The 20,435-nt window shown below is 44.8% G+C and overlaps 1 protein-coding gene across 1 annotated transcript in view; it reads left to right on the top strand.

The window, feature by feature from the left end:
- Positions 1 to 20,435, top strand: part of LOC309563277 (ovostatin-like) — a 119,928-nt gene that overhangs the window by 75,060 nt on the left and 24,433 nt on the right. Inside the window, exons 18-23 of the mRNA XM_082267682.1 lie at positions 2,182 to 2,410; positions 4,838 to 4,961; positions 11,234 to 11,352; positions 11,437 to 11,488; positions 16,715 to 16,801; positions 19,605 to 19,781. Coding sequence (XP_082123808.1) covers positions 2,182 to 2,410; positions 4,838 to 4,961; positions 11,234 to 11,352; positions 11,437 to 11,488; positions 16,715 to 16,801; positions 19,605 to 19,781 — 788 coding nt within the window. The remainder of the gene's footprint in view (positions 1 to 2,181; positions 2,411 to 4,837; positions 4,962 to 11,233; positions 11,353 to 11,436; positions 11,489 to 16,714; positions 16,802 to 19,604; positions 19,782 to 20,435) is intronic.

Below are 20,435 nucleotides of genomic sequence, written 5' to 3'. Positions count from 1 at the left end.
CCCCCCCCCCCCCCAAAAAAACAAAAGTCTCCCTTAACACAAATCCTCTACCTCTCAAAATTTCTCCCTCCACCACTCCAAATCCACCGCCCCACAAATTTCCTTCCAGCACACATGCCCCCAAATCATCCCTTCATACAAAAATCCCCCCACCCACCATATTACCTATTCTAGCAAAAAGCCCTCCAAATTCCTCACCCTAGCACAAATCCCCCCCCCCCCCCCCCCTGCAAGTTCCCATACTAGCACAAATGACACCCAATCATCTCTACTAGCACAGATCCCCCCCCAACCATATTACCTTTCCTAGTACAAATCCTCCGCCCCCCCCAAATTTTCCCTTCTAGCACAAAGGCCCCCCATCAGCCCTACTAGCACAAATCTCCCCCCCCCGCCATATTGCCTTTTCTAGCAAAAGCCCTCCAAAACCCCCGTTCCCCTTCTAGCACAAATGCCACCCAATCATCCCTACTAGCACAAATTTCCCCCCCCCCCCCTACCATATAACTTTTTTTTTTTTAAGCACAAATCCCCCCCAATCTCCCCTGTCAACACAAATCTTCCCCCCCCCCCAAACCACCACTAGCACACCTCCCGTAATTTCCCCTCCCCTCTAATCTCCTTGTGGTGCCCCCAAACCTCGTATGATGCCACAGTGCTCAGGGCAGCCGCCCCTCCTGCCCACCCCTTGTCCCGGCCCTGGAAGTGTTTAATGATTTATCTTTATTGGGAAAAACAAACACTTCCCCGCTCTGTCCAAAGCTCAAACAATTAAAATGGCTGCAGTTGCACCATTAACCCTTCCATCACTAGAGACTGCAGATATTATTCTAGATATCTGGGAACCCCTGCTTGTGGTGCAGTGAAACACAACAGACACCTGGTGTATTCGGAAGCGCCAACATGATCACCAGTCATTGCAGGTGAAATGACACCCACTCACGGTAAAATAAAGTTAATGCATACACACACGCGCATACACACAGTATACCAGTAGTTCAAGAAACTGCTTTCAATACTCCGTGACCTTTTTTACTGGGCTTGTAAAATCTTTGCAGCTGCTGCCCCAGAACTACAACTCCCAAGAGCCCTTTTTCTACAGTTTGTGTGTGGGCAGGGGAAGTCCAGACAGCAGCAGCATTGTTCTGCTAGGACAGAACTACACCCCCCCCCCTAAAGAGCCCGTTTTCTAGACATTAGGGTTGATTCGTTTTCTAGACATTAGGGTTGATTTGCTAAAACTGGAGTGGAAAATCTGGTACAGCCGTGCATGGCAGCCAATCAGCTTCTAGCTTCAGCTTGTTCACTTAAGCTTTGAGAATAACCTGGAAGCTGATTGGTTTCTATGCAGAGCTGCACCAGATTCAGTTTTAGTAAATCAACCCCAGTATGTAGACTTTTGAGTCCAGGCAACAGCATTGCTATGCTGGGAAATAAACCAATGTATAGGCATAGGAATTCTGTAGGTCAGGAGGAGGGCTGAGCTCGGGAAACATAGGTTGGGATTCCAGTGAAGCAAAGCTGGTTGGTTGGGAGCACACTAGATTTCTGGCAGAACAGCAAATGATTTCAATGTGGGAGATCTGCATGTACTGCTAAAATGTAATGAATAGGGATGGGCCTAGTTTCAGTCTCGACCTATAATTGGGCAGGCATTGACATTTCACTCCCAGATTCAGCCAATCACCTGTGGCCAGGGCATTTCCCACCCTGCAGCTCAGCTCACATAAAGTGGTGGAGATGCTTGTGACATCATTGACCTAATATGGCCATTTTCATTCCATGAACTTGACCTAATATGGCTTTATTGGCTTAATGATGTCACAAACATCCCCACCCCTTTGTGTATTTGAGCTGCAGGGGGGGGGGGGGGGGGAAATCCTCTGCTTGTGACATTGATCTGATTTGGTCACATGGATATATGAAGTCAGTCATTAACCAAAAATGGCCATATTAGGTTGATGACATTGGCCCAATATGGCCTTCATAGGTCATTGATGTCATGAGCATCCCTCTACCGTTGTGTACATGCAGCTGCCGGGAATGTCCCGGTTCTAACAGATTTCCTTCTGGGTTCACACCAAACCCAAGTTCGTTTCTTTTTTTTTTTTTTTTTTTTTTGTTCCATAGTCCAGTATATTTAGAAGGGTGCATGATTGTGTTTTCTTTCCTGTCTTTCAGTAATGAGGGTCACGCTTCATTATCTGAGGTTGTCCCAGACACCATCACAAAATGGCAAGGAACTGCTTTCTGCCTTTCCGATGGAGGTTTTGGAATGACCAAATATGCGGCCAACTATACAACATTTTTGCCGTTCTTCATGGAGCTCTCCAAGCCCTATTCCTTCATCCGAGGAGAGACTATGATCCTCACAGGAGTCGTACATAACTATCTGGATAATTGTGTCAAGGTGAGCGCTCCCTTCTGATCTACTATAGTGATTCAGCAATTTCTTTTGCATCTTTGTGCTATTGACTTTAGCTTTGAATACACGTAAAGGTGAACATTACACATAGAAAGCAAGTAAATAGAAAGGTGCTACTGCTAATGGGCCTTAAATATAGAGCTACATTTTGATGGTACACAAGAATTCCTTAGCTCTTGGCATCATTTCCAGCCATTTGTTCTCTAAATACAATCTCCCCTCAGGGCTGTGGTAATACAGTAAAAACCTCGGATGTATGTAAAATTACACTAGACCTATCCTTCGAGTATGGAAAGGAACATTTATGATCTATAGTTTAAGGATGATCGAACGGTTCGGGTCGACCTTAGGTTCGACCCGAACATTGGCTGTTCGAGGTTCGTCCGAATTTAGAACTTTTTGCCCAAAAAGTTCGGAATTCGGCAACCAGAACCGACCAAAAGGCAATGGGACAGGAAATGGGCTTTAAAAGCCCGTGATTGGACCAGAACAATTAGCAAAAGCCAATTGAGGGGACAGGAGAATGCTAGGAATGTGATTGGAGTGACTAGGGGGTCCCTAGACCAATCATTAGTGAATACGCCCCTTAGTATACAAGATGGCCCCGGCAAATTCCTAGCATTGTAATACAGGGACATGGAAGAGAATGGAAGCAGTTCTGTTAAATTGGCTTCAAAAGTGTCATTTAGCATTTATTAGTGTGAGGAAAGGGATATCTAGTGTAGTTAGAGTGCACCTTTACACTTTAGTTAGATGCAAAAATGTAGTTTCTGTAGGGAAAGTGTTAAGTGCCAGGGTGACCGTAATGTAGTGTAGGGTGAACTGACAGTGACTGCTATGGCAGGGTGACCAAACCCTTCCAATAGCAGGGTGACCGCAATAGAGAAAAGCTAGTTTCTCTGAAGTCACTTTCGCTGCAGTAATATGGCTTCTCACCCGTCAGCTTGCTTTTTGGCTGCAGGTGTCTATAGGGTTTTTTTTTTGAGGACATGTTTGGAGTCAGGCATGACATCTGAACATGTGTATAGGGGGTATATATATGTATGTATGTATGTATACACACCTAGACATGTATAGGTGTGAAAGGAGCAGAAAACGCTACTTGCGCTAATGAAATTAACACCAATATGGTTACGCTCCTATAACACCTATATATGTTGCAGTGTAAAATACATATAAGTATGTGTGTGTGTATACCACTATACACAAGTTCAGATGTTTTGCCTGCCTCCAAAGAACCCAAAAAAATGCCCAAAAAAAGCTAGCGCCAAAAAAACAAAAAAAAAACACCCAGGTGTGTTGTTGCTGGCATTTTTTTTGGGGGGTTTTTGGAGGCAGGCAAAACATCTGAACTTGTGTGTATGTATGAGAATCCCTCCAAGGGATTTCCTGAAAAAGCAGGGAAAGGGGATGTTGTGATGCCTATATGGTGAATTTTATATATGTATGTATGTATGTATGTATGTATATGTATGTATATGTATATATATGTATATATATATATGTGTATGTGTGTGTGTGTGTATGTATATATATATATATATATATATATATATATATATATATATATATATATATATATATATATATATATATATATATATATATATATATATATATATATATATATATATATATATATATATATATATATATATATATATATATATAATTACAGAGCTCAAAGTCTAGAAGACTGTATAAGAAATTCGAAAAAATGCAGCTAGGTTTTTTTTTTTTTTTTTTTTTATTGAGCTCTGAAATAAAGGTTTGTTTTCTTTTATGCCATATTTACTGCTATATATCAGTCACCATATAGGCATCACAACATCCCCTTTCCCCGCTTTTTCACCTCCCTACATAGTAATTTTTTATGTAGCTGCTGGGAGAGAGGTGAAGGGTTCATTGAATAATTGATTCTGCTGCCTATGATAAGACATACCTATAGGTACTGTAAATATCTCCTAAACATGCACCATTTAGGAGATATTTACCTTGCATGCAGCCAGTGACATCACTGGCGCATGCTCTCTGAAGGAACGGCAGCTTGTGCCGTTCCTTCAGAGCTCCGTGCCGTGACCGTCGGCTCCTGCGTGGGAGTGACGTAATAGCGGGTCTGGCCAATCAGATGGCGGGATGCCGCGATCCCGGAAGACGGTCTACTGAACATGTCGCCCGTCATACAGGTAAGCGGGTGGCACGGCGGGGGCTCATTCTAAGGTAAGTATTTCATAATGAGCTAGTATGCGTTTCTTTCAGGTTGGGGGGGAAAAAAAAATTTAATGAGTTTACAACCTCTTTAAATGGAAAGATTGTTGACATTAATGGTTTGGTTTGACAGGGTCTATTTATGTCATCTGTGAGCCCTATCATTTTCACTATGTCCACTGTCCTTTGCCTTTCCCCTGACAGGTACAAGTGGATTTGGAACCTTCTAATTCTTTCACTGCTGAACTGAAGGATGGAACCCAGAATACCTGTGTGTGCTCCAAAGACCGAGTTAGCTTTATTTGGGAGGTTCAATCACAGGTTCTCGGTATGCATTACAATAGTCTCTAAGCTTTAGGTGCATCTTGAAGTCTTACTGTAGTGTCCTTATTTTGAGGTAATTGAGGATAAAACTCCACTAATCACTATGATCGGGTTGACTTGGAGATGGAATAAGATACACTGGTCAAAAAAATTAAAGGAACACTTTGAAAACACATCAGATCTCAATGGGGAAAAATCTCATGCTGGATATCTATACTGGTATGGACTGGGTAATGTGTTAGGATCTATACTGGTATGGACTGGGTAATGTGTTAGGATAAAAGGAGTGCCACATTGTTTGATGAAAATGATCGCCCTACAGAGGACTGAATTCAAAGACACCCCGAAGTCAAAGTGGAAAAATGATGCAGCAGGCTAGTTCATTTTGCTGAAATTTCATTGCAGCAACTCAAAATGGTCCTCAGTAGTTTGTATGGCCCCCACGTGCTTGTATGCATGTCTGATAACATCAGAGCATGCTCCTAATGAGACGATGGATGGTGTCCTGGGGTATTTCCTCCCAGATCTGGACCAGGGCATCACTGAGGTGCAACCTGGCGGCATCGAATGGACCGAAACATAATGTCCCAGAGGTGTTCTATTGGATTTGGGTCAGGCGAGCGTGGGGGTCATTTAGGAACTGGCTGCATACTCTCACCACATGAGGCCAGGCATTGTCGTGCACCAGGAGGATCCCAGGACCCACTGCACCAGTGAATCGTCAAACAATGGGTCCAAGGATTTCATCCCAATACCGAATGGCAGCCAGGGTGCCATTGTCCAGCCTGTAGAGGTCTGTGCGTCCCTCCATGGAAATGCCTCCCCAGACCCACCACCAAACCAGTCATGCTGAACGATGATACAGGCAATATAACGTTCTCCAGACCCTTTCACGTCTGTCACGTGCTCAGGTTGAACCTGCTCTCATCTGTGAAAAGCAGTGCGCCAGTGGCAGACCTGCCAATTCTGGTGTTCAATGGCAAATGCCAATCGAGCTCCATGGGGCCGGGCAGTGAGCACAGGGCCCACTACAGGACGTTGGGCCCTCAGGCCACCCTCATGAAGTCTTTTTCTGATTGGTCAGACAGAGGCCTGCTGGAGGTCATTTTGTAGGGCTCTGGCAGTGCTCATCCTGTTCCTCCTTGCACAAAGGAGCAGATACCGGTCCTACTAATGGGTTAAGGACCTTCTATAACCCTGTCCAGCCCTCCTAGAGTAACTGCCTGTCTCCTGGAATCTCCTCCATGCTCTAAAGACTGTGCTGGGAGACAAAGCAAACCACCTGGCGATGGCACGTATTGATGTGCCATCCTGGAGGAGTTGGAATGCCTTTGCAACCTCCTATAGGGTCCAGGTATCGCCTCATGCTACCAGTAGTGACACTGACCCTAGCCAAATGCAAAACTAGTGAAAAACAGTCAGAAAAGAGTAGGGAAATGTCAGTGGCCTCCACCTGTAAAACCATCCCGGTTTTGGAGGTTGTCTCATTGTTGCCCATCTAGTGCACCTTTTTGCTTTCATTAACACTAAAGCAGCTGCTACTTAACTGACCAGATCAATATCCTGGGAGGTTTAATTGACTTGATGCTATACTCTAAAAAAAAAATGTAAAGGAACACTTTTTAATCAGTGTAGAATGGGGCCCTAGGAAAGTCTGGTCTGTATTTGCTTTGCCCTATGAAGTGAGCAGTCTACAAGCCAAGAAAAGTCCACAAATAGTCTAGATTTCCTTATTTCCTGCAGGAGCCTGAAGGTTTTAGTTGCCTCCAACCTACATAACCAGCCTCTTTTCAAAATATCACCCAAACGATTTGCTCCTCCAGTACCTCCTGCTCCCCACTATCTCATTCTATACTCTCATCAAGGACTTCTCCAAAGCTTCCCTCTTCCTCTGGAATTCCCTACTCCAAGCCATCCAGCTGTCTCCTACTCTGTCCACCTCCAGTCAATCATTGAAAACTACTTTAGGGAAGCCAATGCCACCTCTACCAAACTGAAATTTTACTTTCTCAAAGGCCCCCCCCTCTATGGGTAAAACTGGCTGGAGTTTTACTTTCTCAAACAACGCACACCCCCTCCCCCCTTACCCATTTTTTAAAAATATTTTTTTTTCCTTCTTGGATTGTGTTCTCATAGCCAGGACCATATTGCATTGTACTGTATGGTCTCTCGTAGCCAGGACCATATTGCATTGTACTGTATGGTCTCTCGTAGCCAGGACCATATTGCATTGTACTGTATGGTCTCTCGTAGCCAGGACCATATTGCATTGTACTGTATGGTCTCTCGTAGCCAGGACCATATTGCATTGTACTGTATGGTCTCCCTTGTATTAAAGTGCTGTCCAAACGGTTGGTGCTAACTAAATCCTGTTTAATAAGTTATAGCTGGTTCTGAACATCCACCGAACCCTAGACCCCCTTCCCAGGTTGCCTAGTGGATTAGCCAGCTCCAGGCTAATTGCAGACATGTATGTTCGTGTGCAAGTTGTAGTATATGATGGAAGATGAGCAAAGAAAAGTATTTGGGTTAAATAATCACTATTCAGTCGCAAAGAGTGCAAGAGGACACAAAGCCATTCAATGCGACTAGGAGAAGCGATTTGCCCACAGGCTATGCATGGTTTTTTTTTTTTTTTTTTACAGTAAGGGCAATAAGAATATGGAACTCTCTTCCACAAATAGTAGTAACTGCGGGGAGTATGGCTACTTTAAGACTCTTGGACGTACATCTCATGCATCAAAACATTCAGGGGTATGGGAAATTAATACGTCCACACACACCTACACAGGTTGAACTGGATGGACTATTGTCTTCGTCCTCAACTACCATGTAACTATGTAACCAGACTCCTCCATCTCACCACTCGTTTGGTGTCTTATATGTATGGGTGGTTCCTGCGCTATCCGAGGTCGTATATGTTTCCCTTCCTGCTGCTGCACCACAATACTGGTACCAGGAACCAGTCAATACAATAGTGCAATTTGGGTGGGTGGTGCGCTTCAGAAGTGGAAATGTAACTTATAAGGGTGTGGCTTAAAACATGGCTTAAAATGGTGAATATATAAAATAAAGACGTGTTCCTGTGATAAAATTGTGTATTCGTTAAATTATGCCGTGGTGATCAAACAAATTAAAATGTAAATAAACCATTACAATATATCTTCTATACAAAAAAAGTGCTGAGTACTTCAATTTCATAAAAAATCAGTAAATAAATAATCCGTTAATAAAGTATAAATATATAGATGGAGTTTCAAAACCAATTAAAGGTGCTTTGTGCTTTCTGAAATAAATAAATAAAGTGCACTGTTCAAGGTGTCCATTTATAAAAATCCAAAAATCAGGTACAATTCCCTTCAATAGCTTCAAAGAATAGTAAACGTGCTCTCATGCAAGAAATAAGGGTGTTGTGACTTGCTGCCTCCACCAGGTGTCACATCTAGGTGTTCTATATTCTCACCTCAATAAGGTGTATATTGCGCCTGTATGTAAAACTTAGCCTCCGGGTAACATGTAGGCTTTTGCTAATTCCAGTCTCCTGTTTCGACCTCCGGGTGTTTTCCTGTCCTGTCCTTTCAGCTTTTGGGGTGTAATCTGTAATCTGGCTATCCCGGGACGGAGCAGCCCGGCCCGGGATAGCCAGATTACAGATTACACCCCAAAAGCTGAAAGGACAGGACAGGAAAACACCCGGAGGTCGAAACAGGAGACTGGAATTAGCAAAAGCCTACATGTTACCCGGAGGCTAAGCTTTACATACAGGCGCAATATACACCTTATTGAGGTGAGAATATAGAACACCTAGATGTGACACCTGGTGGAGGCAGCAAGTCACAACACCCTTCTTTCTTGCATGAGAGCACGTTTACTATTCTTTGAAGCTATTGAAGGGAATTGTACCTGATTTTTGGATTTTTATAAATGGACACCTTGAACAGTGCACTTTATTTATTTATTTCAGAAAGCACAAAGCACCTTTAATTGGTTTTGAAACTCCATCTATATATTTATACTTTATTAACGGATTATTTATTTACTGATTTTTTATGAAATTGAAGTACTCAGCACTTTTTTTGTATAGAAGATATATTGTAATGGTTTATTTACATTTTAATTTGTTTGATCACCACGGCATAATTTAACGAATACACAATTTTATCACAGGAACACGTCTTTATTTTATATATTCACCATTTTAAGCCATGTTTTAAGCCACACCCTTATAAGTTACATTTCCACTTCTGAAGCGCACCACCCACCCAAATTGCACTCGTTTGGTGTCTGCTACTCCTCTCTGCCAATCCCTCCACTGCCTTCTGCTTGCCCAATAAATTAAATTCACAATACTAACAATTTAGAAAGTCATCCACAACTAAGCCCCCAGTTACATCACTTACCTAGTCCAAAATATCAACCTAATCGTTCTCTTCTCTCCTGCTCTATAGCTCCCTTATCCACTCCTCCCATGCTCACCTCTAGGACTTCTCCCGAGCTTCTGCGATCCTATGGAATTCCCTATCCCAATCTGTTCGACTTGTCACCTACTGTCTACTGTTAGATGATCCCTCAAAACCCTCCTTCAGAGAAGCCTATCCGTGCCAAATTGGCCCTTACCCCTATTGAGGTTTCAAAAACAAATTTTGGGACAGAGAAAGACGGGGCTTTGCGGGTCTATGGGAGTGGAAGGATCAGAAAATAGAACCAGTAGTAAAATCAAAATTACATTTTATTGGTTTCTCAAAGTATAAAAAACAAGCATGGATGACCATGCATGTATATTAACAAACAATTACAACATACAATGATTAAAATATAGTGTCACTGTGATTATAGAAACATATCCCATAAGGGTTTAGAAGCAGAAAAAACAAAGCCTGTATAGGTGGAAGGTAGGTCTCAAGCTGGATTCGGTCACGATAGGTCCCCAGCAAGCCGATGCGTTTCGCTTAAGGCTTCCTCAGGGCCTGAGAGACCCTAACAGACCGATGTTTCTATGAGTAACATAAATATAAGTGAATATACAACAGTTTATACATTTGATAATACAGGATGTATAACTAGTCTTTGTATATATTTGGTTCTAATTTTATACTGACCCTTTTTAACAGTGACTTGTTTGGGCGGCAGGGCTGTGGCGGTACATACAATGTTCAGAAGATAATATCTCCATATTTATCATACAAAATTTATATAGGTGTCACGTAAAACACTTTTGTATTATATCCGATGTGTTGAATTGTAGTTGTGTCATCAAGGTCAAGGCTGTGAATAAGAGAACCAATAGGTATACATCCAAGTCTGCAATACTGACACCAGTGATTTTAATATAATCTCTATTTTATAATTTCATAATTTTATAACCAACCTGCTATAAATAGCTCCAATCTTAGCAGATAATTGTCCTCTTCCTGGATTGTTTATCCATATATGCAATGACCCTCGGGTACATTCCATCTAGAAATATGAGTATATATATATTATGTATTATTGGCCACATATAACAATCATAAGATCTCCATTCCATGAGATTGATCATTGGACAATGGGGAATATCCTGAAAGTCATATCTGGGTAAGTAAAGGGGATACTGAAGGACTAGTTGCTAGTTATGTCAGAAGATTGGAACAAAGCGTATAGATACTCACTTAGTGTCACTATTGCACTCGTTTGAGCCAGGTTTTAGAGACCTCTATGCAGTTTGTAGGGAAAGTATCCCCAATCTACTTGTCCTAGGTGGCAGTAGGGTTGACCTAGAGAGGGGTGGGGTACATAAGGGGTTATTGTTATAACTATGGTGGAAAGTCAAGATCTGTGAGGACATATATTACATATTGGAAGGGAGGGGGGAGGGGGGGAGAGAGGGGGGTCAAAAAAACGGATCGGATGAAAAACGGATAACAACTGACGAAAAACGGATGAGAAACGGATAACAACTGACGAAAAACGGATGACAACGGATGAAAAACGGATGACAACTGATGAAAAACGGATGAGAAACGGATGACAACTGATGAAAAACGGATAACAACTGACGAAAAACGGATGAAAAATGGATGGAAAACTGATACATTTTGACGTGACTGAACTGATGAACTGAACGGACCGTATGTGTGAAAGGGGCCTAATTTCCCAGTCTGGGCCTCCCCTGCTCACTTGTGGACATAAAGTAATGCTGAACGTATTTTTTTTTTTTTTTTTTTGGGCTTGTGTGTTGGCTTCTGCCCACCCTTGGTATCCGGACCCCCAACTGACCACTAATTCTGTTCTCTGCAGGAGAGATTAGCTTCAGAGTGACCGCCCAGACCACTTTTATTGGGAAGTCATGTGATGGACCTAGCGATAATTCCCAGCCTTCTCGCAAAGACACCGTTGTGCAAACCAGTTTAGTAGAGGTAAGGCTGGTACCGATGTGTGATTGCATAGATTTTCCCAATGTGTGCTTTAACTTTTTTTATTTTTTCTTTTATTCTTACTAGCCTGAAGGAATCAGTCAAGAACTGACCTTGAGCAATCTCCTCTTTGTGAAATGTAAGTGAAAAAAATACCTTTTTCTCATTTCTTTGGGGGGGGGGGGGGCTTGTTATCTACAGGTTAGCAGTGCCTTGCAGCACTGGGGTTCTCCGTTGGAATACAGGCCAGAACACCATCTGCATGTTCTTCCTGTGCTTGTGTGGGTTTCCTCTAGGTACTCCTGTTTCCTACCACACACCAAAGACCTGGTAGTAGGTTATTTTGCGGCTGTCTAAATTTGGCTCTAGCAGGTGTAGGACTGTGAGATGGGGACAGGGCCTGCCTTTGGGGTGTGCGAGCTGTGCGGCCGCACAGGGCGCCATGGGCAGCAAGGGCGCCATGCGGCCATCACAGCTCACAGAAGATCAGGTGATTCAGGCCGCACAGCGGGAGGTAAGCGGCGACCGCGGCCTGGAGAGGGTTAACACAGGCCGCGGCCACCGCTTACCTCCCACTGTGCCTCGGTCACCTCACGGTCACCTACTGAGGCGAGCTGTGTATTAGGGGGGCTTTGGGGGGTCTCTGATGTAAAGGGGGCTCTGTGTGGGGGGTCTCTGATGTGAGGGGGGGCTTTGTGTAGGGTCTCTGATGTAAGGGGGCTTTGTGTGGGGGGTCTCTGATGTGAGGGGGGCTTTGTGTGGGGGGTCTCTGATGTAAAGGGGGCTCTGTGTGGGGGGTCTCTGATGTAAGGGGGATCTGTGTGGGGTCTCTGATGTGGGGGGGATTTGTGTGGGGGGGTCTCTGAAATGAGGGTGGCTCTGTGTGTGGGGTCTCTGATGTGAGGGGGGCTTTGTGTAGGGGGTCTCTGATGTGAGGGGGGCTTTGTGTAGGGGGTCTCTGATGTGAGGGGGGCTTTGTGTAGGGGGTCTCTGATGTGAGGGGGGCTTTGTGTAGGGGGTCTCTGATGTGAGGGGGGCTTTGTGTGTGGGGTTTCTGATGTGAGGGGGCTTTGTGTGTTGGGTCTCTGATGTGAGGGGGGTTTGTGTGTGGGGTCTCTGATGTGAGGGGGGGCTGTGTGGGGGGGGGGGCTCTCTGATGTAAAGGGGGCTAAGTTATTAGTGATCATAAAAAGAAAACTCAGTGCAGAAAAGGTGCAAGAAAATGCTCGCGGGGAGGGGGGTTGCGCCACAGGATTAGCTCGCACAGGGCGCCTGAACACCTAAGGCCGGCTCTGGATGGGGAACCTTAAATGGTAAGCTTCTTGAGGACAGGTGTTGTAAATTGACGGCACTGCATAAATGCCTGTAATGATAAATCTCCCACTTGGCTGTTTCTCGGCTGTTTCTCAGAGGTCATCGCCATCCAAAGTTCATAACGTATAAATCTCTGGTTTCCTAAATGTATCTCTTGACCGGATTTCCCTAAATAGTTCCTCTGCCTCTTCCAAGACCATAATAAAGAAGTCACGATTTATTTAATTTAGTTAACTTAATTTGACTATATTCTCCCTTTTCTGTACTATGGGCACTCTATTTGGGGTTGTAACAATCATTTTGCTTTCTAAAGTCTTTGACATTTAAGTACTGAGAAATATTGTCTTGAGAGATACAACCGTATGGGGGAGATTTACTGAAACTGGTGCACACAGAATGTAGTGATGGGTATGATAGCGCTCCCAAAAATGACAGGTGGGCACTTCAATTCACAATTAAAAATGAATAGTCACACGTTCAGCAAGGCGTCTCCATCTCCCTGGTACAATCGTTCCTGATGCCCCTTCACAAGCTGAGGATCTGGATAGTCGATCCCACCCAATCCCTGGGCCTCCTCAACAGGTATTGCCTCACAGCTGGATGCACCCTGCCTAACAGTGCTTTTACCGATTTTTTTTTTTTTTTTTTTTTTTTTTTTTTTTTTTTTTCCCACTGTGACTATTCATTTTTAATTGTGAATTTAAGTGCCCACCTGTCATTATTTTTGGGAGCGCTATCATACCCATCAATTTGTTGTCCTATGTCTCTCAGCTAGGATCTGAGCATGGGTCAGCTGCAACCCTGATATGACTCACTGGCACTTTGGCTAAAATTCGTCCATCCCATACAGCTGGATACCACAGTTCTTGGGACCTCTGACTAATCGTTTTTCAGCGCCAGGAATTGCTTGTATGTGTTACATCTGTGCATAATAACCAATCGGCTTTTTCAATGAAAGTGGTTGTAAACCTCAGACATGAAATATAAACCCAGCATATCGCTCTAGAGTGTGTACCTGTCTCAATTTAAAACCAAAAACAGAGTTTCATCTCTGTCTGCTGCTTTGTTCCTTCTGACAAGTGTTCAAGTGCTCCTGACCCAGGGGCGGATCTAGAGCATTTGGCACCCGGGGCAGATCCTATATCTGGCACCCCCCCCCCAGGTGGGCAGGCGACACACCACACATCGACGTGTCGTCAAATGACCTCGCATGTAGGGCCTCCGCGCACTGCGGCCTGAAACCTAAAAATCCTCCTCCCTCTGCTTAACCCCCCCCCCCGGCGGCCAGGCCCCTCCTCCACTGCAAAAACGGTGCAGACTGACCTGAGGCACCAGACAAATACACGTGACTGGCAGTGTTGTCACTAGGATTGGGGTCACCTGGTGCAGTAAACCATGGTGTCGCCCCCCCAAAACATGATTTTCTGGTTTTCTGAAAGTGCGCCAAAGATGCAGCATGCGGGACTTTGATTGCACGTTTTGTTTTTTCTGCTTTTTCTGAAAGCACGCCAAAGTAAAAATCTATAGGACTGCAGCTATAACTGCGGATAAAATGTAGACAGACCCCATTTACATTACACAGCCCCTGTACCTCTGGACCCCTTTACCATACACAGCCCCCGTACCTCTGGACCCCTTTACATTGCACAGCCCCCCCCCACACCTAAGGACCCCTTTACATTACATAGCCCTCCCACATCTATTGCCCCTTTAGATTAGTGCCCCCCAAACACCTCTGGACCTCTTTACATTACACAGCCCCCACACACACCTCTGGACCCCTTTATATTGCACAGTTCGCCCCCCATACCTCTGAACCCTTTTACATTATACAGCCCCTCCATGGACCCCTTTACATTATACAGCCCCCATTCCCATGGAACCCTTTATAATTTACAGCCCCCCTCCAAGGGAACCCTTTACATTATACAGGCCCCCCCCAAGGAACTATTTACATTACACAGGAAAAGCGCCGCCCCCCCACCTCATTGGTAGGAGAGCAGAGCAGCAGGCAGTGAGTCTAAATCATAACGGGACAGGGAGAATCATCAGCCCTGAATATAGCAGGAACTGCCGGAGTTAACTTAGCTAGTTAACACCAGGTGATTGGTTGCTAGGGGGTCCAAGCAACCAATCACCTGCTCCTTAACTTGGAAAGTTTCCACCGGCAGCGCCCGCTGTTTATTCGGAGTTGATGATTCTTCCTGTCCCGTTATGCTTTAGACTCACTGCCTGCTGTTCTGCTCTCCTGTGTCATTGAGCGGTGGAGGCAGTCCAGCTGCCGGCCCTGGGTGGCACCCCCCAATGTGTGGCACCCGGGGCAGACTGCCCCCCCTGTTAGCATGCCACTGCCTGAATTCAAAAGAAAAATGGTGACGGGAGAGATCTCCAGCAAATTGACAACCTCAACTGTGTTCCTGCGTGCTGTGTGAAGGTGGGGGGGGGGGGGGTCTCCTCTCCAGTCAGCTCTCGGACCTCTTCTCTCCAGTCAGCTCTCTACAACTTATGTGGAAGGATTTGTTTTACCTCTGTGTATCACCGAAGGATAGTTTCTTCACTGGGTATATGTAAGGGTTTACAACATGGGTGTCCAACCTTTTGGCTTCTCTGGGCCACGTTGAGTGTAGAGAAATTTTCTCAGGCCGCATATAAAATATATACTATAGTTAAGGTATATAAATAATAAAACCCTGCCGCGCCCTTCCTACACCGTATCAGGAATAATGGAATCAGTATACAGAGGTTTACTTCTTCTGAGAGATATTAAAGGAACACTCTAACCACCATGATCACTTCAGTGATTTGAAGTCATGGTGGTAGGAGTCAGAAACACTGCACATGCTGGGATATTTATAATTGTGTGTTGGGGGCTTAGTGCACCCCTAGCACATACGACTTAGGCAGCCAGAAAATGTAATGTCCTTATTCATACATGTATGAACAAGGACATGACATATTGACAAAACACAACTAGTTATTAATAAACATATTGCAACAATTTACACACACTAATGCACATACCTTTTCTACTTATTTTGCAGACTGCTGGCGGGTAATGCTGGTCATGACGTCGGGTACTGTTGGAGGAAGCAGCGGCTGCAGTAGAGGGCAGAGCCACTGCTTTCTGTATGGCTCCTGTCAAAGGCAGAGTGCATTTCATATCACTCCACCTGTGACAGTCGGACCTATACAGGAAGCAGCGGCTCTGTCATTGACTGCAGACATCCTAAGTCTCCCGTGGCAGCTGGGGGGGGTCGCACGGCGCTTGCAGCCTAGTGCCCGCCCATCCAATGCAGCTTCACCAGTGCCCGCCCATCCAATGCAGCCTGATCAGTGCCCATCCAATGCAGCCTGATCAGTGCCCATCCAATGCAGCCTGATCAGTGCCCATCCAATGCAGCCTGATCAGTGCCCATCCAATGCAGCCTGATCAGTGCCCGCCCATCCAATGCAGCCTCACCAGTGAGTGCCCATCCAATGCAGTCTGCAATGAAGAGAAAGGAGAGCCGCTGGATTACACAGAGCCGGGATCAGTCCTGCCTCCTGGACCGGCTAATATGATAGATGTCACCAATGTGCTGTCTATCATAGGAGCCAGCCCAGGAGGTGGGGCTTTGTATGACCGTGACCGCCAGATAAGCAGTAGATCCCCGCTCTGTTTGTAATCTGGCGGCACTTCCCCCCCCCCCCCCCCGACTCCTCCAAGGCAGCCTCTGCCTACAGTTAGTTGGAAGTCGCTGTGGCCGTGCCCCCTGACTCGACTTCCTTCCTCCCCTGGGCCGCAGGTTGGACAAGCCTGGTTTACAACCATTTTATGCATTGACAGTAAAACCTGGAAGCTGATTGGTTACTATGCACCGCTGCACCAGATTCTGTGTGCACCAGGTTTAGTAAATCTCCCCCTAATTTGTTCCAATCTAAATCAACCGTATAAAACTGAAAACACGGTTCTGGCTGAAATAGTCCTCCTCCTACTCTTTTTAAGGTTATAAACCAGTGTGACATTATTTTTTTTTTTTTTTTTTTTTTCTCTTGCTCCCTCCATCTTTAGCTGGCATGAAGTCGAAGGTGCCATTTAAAATAACTCCTCCAAGCAACGTGGTGCCAGATTCTATTTCAGCATATGTGACTGCTGTTGGTAAGTGGACCTTCTTGGTAGTTGTGCGATTTATCCTCTTCTTTAGCAGGTGTCCTTCATGTTCTGTACTGATTTAAAGGTTCAAAGGGCTGCGATGCTATTTGGTAGAAGTTGAATGGCTCGATCATATCCCAATACTCGGAACAGCCACTATCCTATCCTAAAAATTCTACTTGCCTTGGAATTTCCCAACTTGTGTATACATATAAAGATGAGTTTTTTTTTTTTTTTTGAGTTGTGGAAGAGTTGGACTTCCTGTCAAGTTTTCTATTTTTTTTCTGTGTCCCAATAGAGAAATTCACCTTATTTATCCTGATAACCGTGTAGGAAAAATTCTAAAAGTTGAATTGCCACCAGAAGAGGAATAGAGAAATCCTCCAGCGGGAACACTTGTTTCAATTGTAGCGCTACCCCTGCAGGGGCCGCTGGTAATAGCCGGTTCTTCCCTAATACAGAGGCTGTCAGGCTGCCCACCACCACAAGCGCCAGTCTATGCACTCCCGACTCCAATAACTCAGTTTGTGGCCAGTGATGGCGAACCTTGGCACTCCAGATGTTTTTTGGGCTTCATTTCCCATGATGCTCAACTACACTGCAGAGTGCATTAGCATCTATGGATAATGTAGTTCCAAAACATCTGGGGTGCTAGGGTTCGCCATTGTTGATCTAGGGCAGTGATGGCGAACCTTGGCACCCCAGATGTTTGTTTGGAACTACATTTCCCATGATGCTAATGCACTCTGCAGTGTAGTTGAGCATCATAGGAAGAGGAATGGAGAAATCCTCCAGTGGGAACACTTGTTTCAATTGTAGTGCTACCCCTGCAGGGGCCGCTGGTAATAGTCGGTTCTTCCCTAATACAGAGGCTGTCAGGCTGCCCACCACCACAAGTACCAGTCTGCACTCCCAACTCCAATAACTCAGTCTGTGGCCAGTGATGGCGAACCCTGGCACTCCAGATGTTTTGGAACTAGATTTCCCATGATGCTCAACTACACTGCAGAGTGCATGAGCATCATGGGTAATGTAGTTCCAAAACGTCTGGGGTGCCAGGGTTCGCCATTGTTGGGTCTAGGGCAGGGATCCTCAAACTATGGCCCTCCAGCTGTTGTGGAACTACAAATCCCATGAGGCATTGTACAACTCTGACATGCACAGACATGACTAGGCATGATGGGAATTGTAGTTCCTGAACAACTGGAGGGCCATAGTTTGAAGATCCCTGGTCTAGGGGATGTTTTTTTTTTTTTTTTTTTTTTAAATGTATTGCTTGCAGAACTTTAACCTGTTGGCACCAAGCACTCACAAATATGCGGCCTTTCAGTGGCCTTGGTGCCGAGCGGCCCCATATTTGTGTGCAGTAGAGCTGTGCCGAGAGCGCCCACTGTGCATGCTACCAGCACAGTGACCGGCGGCTAACTGAAGCCTCCCGATCGCAAGCTGCTTAGGATCGGGATTTTTTTCGATCATGTGACTGCCATGATTGAATGTCACATAGCCAAAAGCCCCACCCCTGTCAAGGGGTTAAACAGGAGCAGGGTTATGACATTGATACTCCAAAATGCTGCATAGTAACAAGAGGACACTTTTCTCAAGGCTCACACTCCAGGACTCTGCTGAGGACAAGGGAACAGCTAGTATTCTGAGACCATGTGCAAACTTACTTACTGCACATCCCAAAAGCACACAGCCAACCAGGAATCACAATTCAGGATCCGTACTCACAAATCACCAGGACAGCTGCCCACCTTTCAGCTTCCTCCAGACACTTCTAGTGAGGGAGACCATCCTTCTCTAGATCAGATCCCTTATGGTGAAGTCCTACAGTCAGATCCTCAAAGATCACTTCAGGTCCTCTGCTCTGCCACAGCTAAAACTTCAGAATGGCAACATGCTGCCACAGGGGGCAGCAGCCCCAGAGGCTATGGAATGCTCCCTCCCAAGGAAACAAGGCTTCAGACTATTTAGCAGCTCTCCAGCCACCTTTTGGAAGCTCCCTTCTAGGGATTGGCTAGGCCATGATAAATATTCAGGTTTGTAATATGACCCCCCCCCCCCCCACCCTCATGCTCTGGAAGACTCTTCCAGGGGCAGAAGAAGAAAGCTATCAAAATCCCAGCCTGTGAAGCCCTGAATAAACCAGAAAAAGCAATCCCTGCTCCCTTGCCTACAGAAGTAGCCAAAAGCTAAATTTGCCCAGCATCCTATGCTAGGAGGGTGCTACACAATAACTGTCCTAACAGTGCATCACTTTGGACAGATTTTACTCTACTTTCTGTTGCATAGAGGACAGGAAGTAACTGAAAATCTCCCCAGTGCGACACATGACAAAAAAGACCGACTTTTTTTTTTTTTTTTTTCCCCTTTCCTACTCTACCCAAAAGGGAAAAAAAAAATCAGATTTTAGATATTAAATATTCGGTTCGGATGAGGAGAGCAATTTTTTTTTTGACTGTTTAACAAGGACGGGTGAGTGGTTTTGAGCCATATTTATTCCTTGAATATCTGCTACGTGTTACAAAAGTCACTGACCAATCTTATTTTTTTTTAGGGTCTTTAAAAATGGAGATGTGGTTAACCGTGGGCCCAGTCAGTAGGATGTCTCGATTTAATTTTGAAAATCTGTTTACTTTTATTGTAGAACCAGTCACACTGAACCCCAAGGTGTAGTCCAGCCTCTATTACCCATTAATATTTTTATATCCTGCAGCTGAGTTTACAGAACAATACACTTCCAGAGTTGTGAATCAGACATCTTGCGACACTGATATTGTCTCTGATATTGATAATGTAATCTTTCTAGGTGACGTGTTTGGACTCCCATTGAAAAACCTTCAGGATTTGGTCCAGAAGCCGTATGGATGTGCTGAACAAAACCTGGCGCGAGTGGCTCCCATTATATATGCACTTGATTATCTCAACAGCACAGGCCAGCTAACAAATGAACTTCTGGAGAAGGGAAAGCAGTACATAGCGGAGGGTGAGAATAGATCTCTCACTTCTATGTGCACCATAATAATAATTCCTGAATGTTCTATTTGTGATCACCTTTCTATTCCACTGTTCACCATTCCTCACCTTGCCGTGTGTGTCTTTCTTTCTTTCTCCTTCCTTGCTTCCTCTTTCTTTCTCCTTCCTTGCTTCCTCTTTCTTTCTTTCCTTCCTTGCTTCCTCTTTCTTTCTTTCCTTCCTTGCTTCCGCTTTTTCTTTCCCTTTCCTTCCTTGCTTCCGCTTTTTTCTTTCTCTTTCCTTCCTTGCTTCCGCTTTTTTCTTTCTCTTTCCTTCCTTGCTTCCGCTTTCTTTCTCTTTCCTTCCTTGCTTCCGCTTTCTTTCCTTCCTTCCTTGCTTCCGCTTTCTTTCTTTCCTTCCTTGCTTCCGCTTTCTTTCTTTCTTTCCTTGCTTCCGCTTTCTTTCTTTCTTTCCTTGCTTCCGCTTTCTTTCTTTCTTTCCTTGCTTCCGCTTTCTTTCTTTCTTTCCTTGCTTCCGCTTTCTTTCTTTCTTTCCTTGCTTCCGCTTTCTTTCTTTCTTTCCTTGCTTCCGCTTTTTTCTTTTTCCTTCCTTCCTTGCTTCCGCTTTTTTCCTTCTTTTCCTTCCTTCCTTCCGCTTTTTTCTTTTTTTTCACACTATTACTGGC

This window comes from Pelophylax lessonae, assembly GCF_965119305.1.
Source record: "Pelophylax lessonae genome assembly, chromosome: 9".
Lineage (NCBI taxonomy): Eukaryota > Metazoa > Chordata > Amphibia > Anura > Ranidae > Pelophylax > Pelophylax lessonae.
This window is presented reverse-complemented; position numbering and strand designations above follow the sequence as displayed.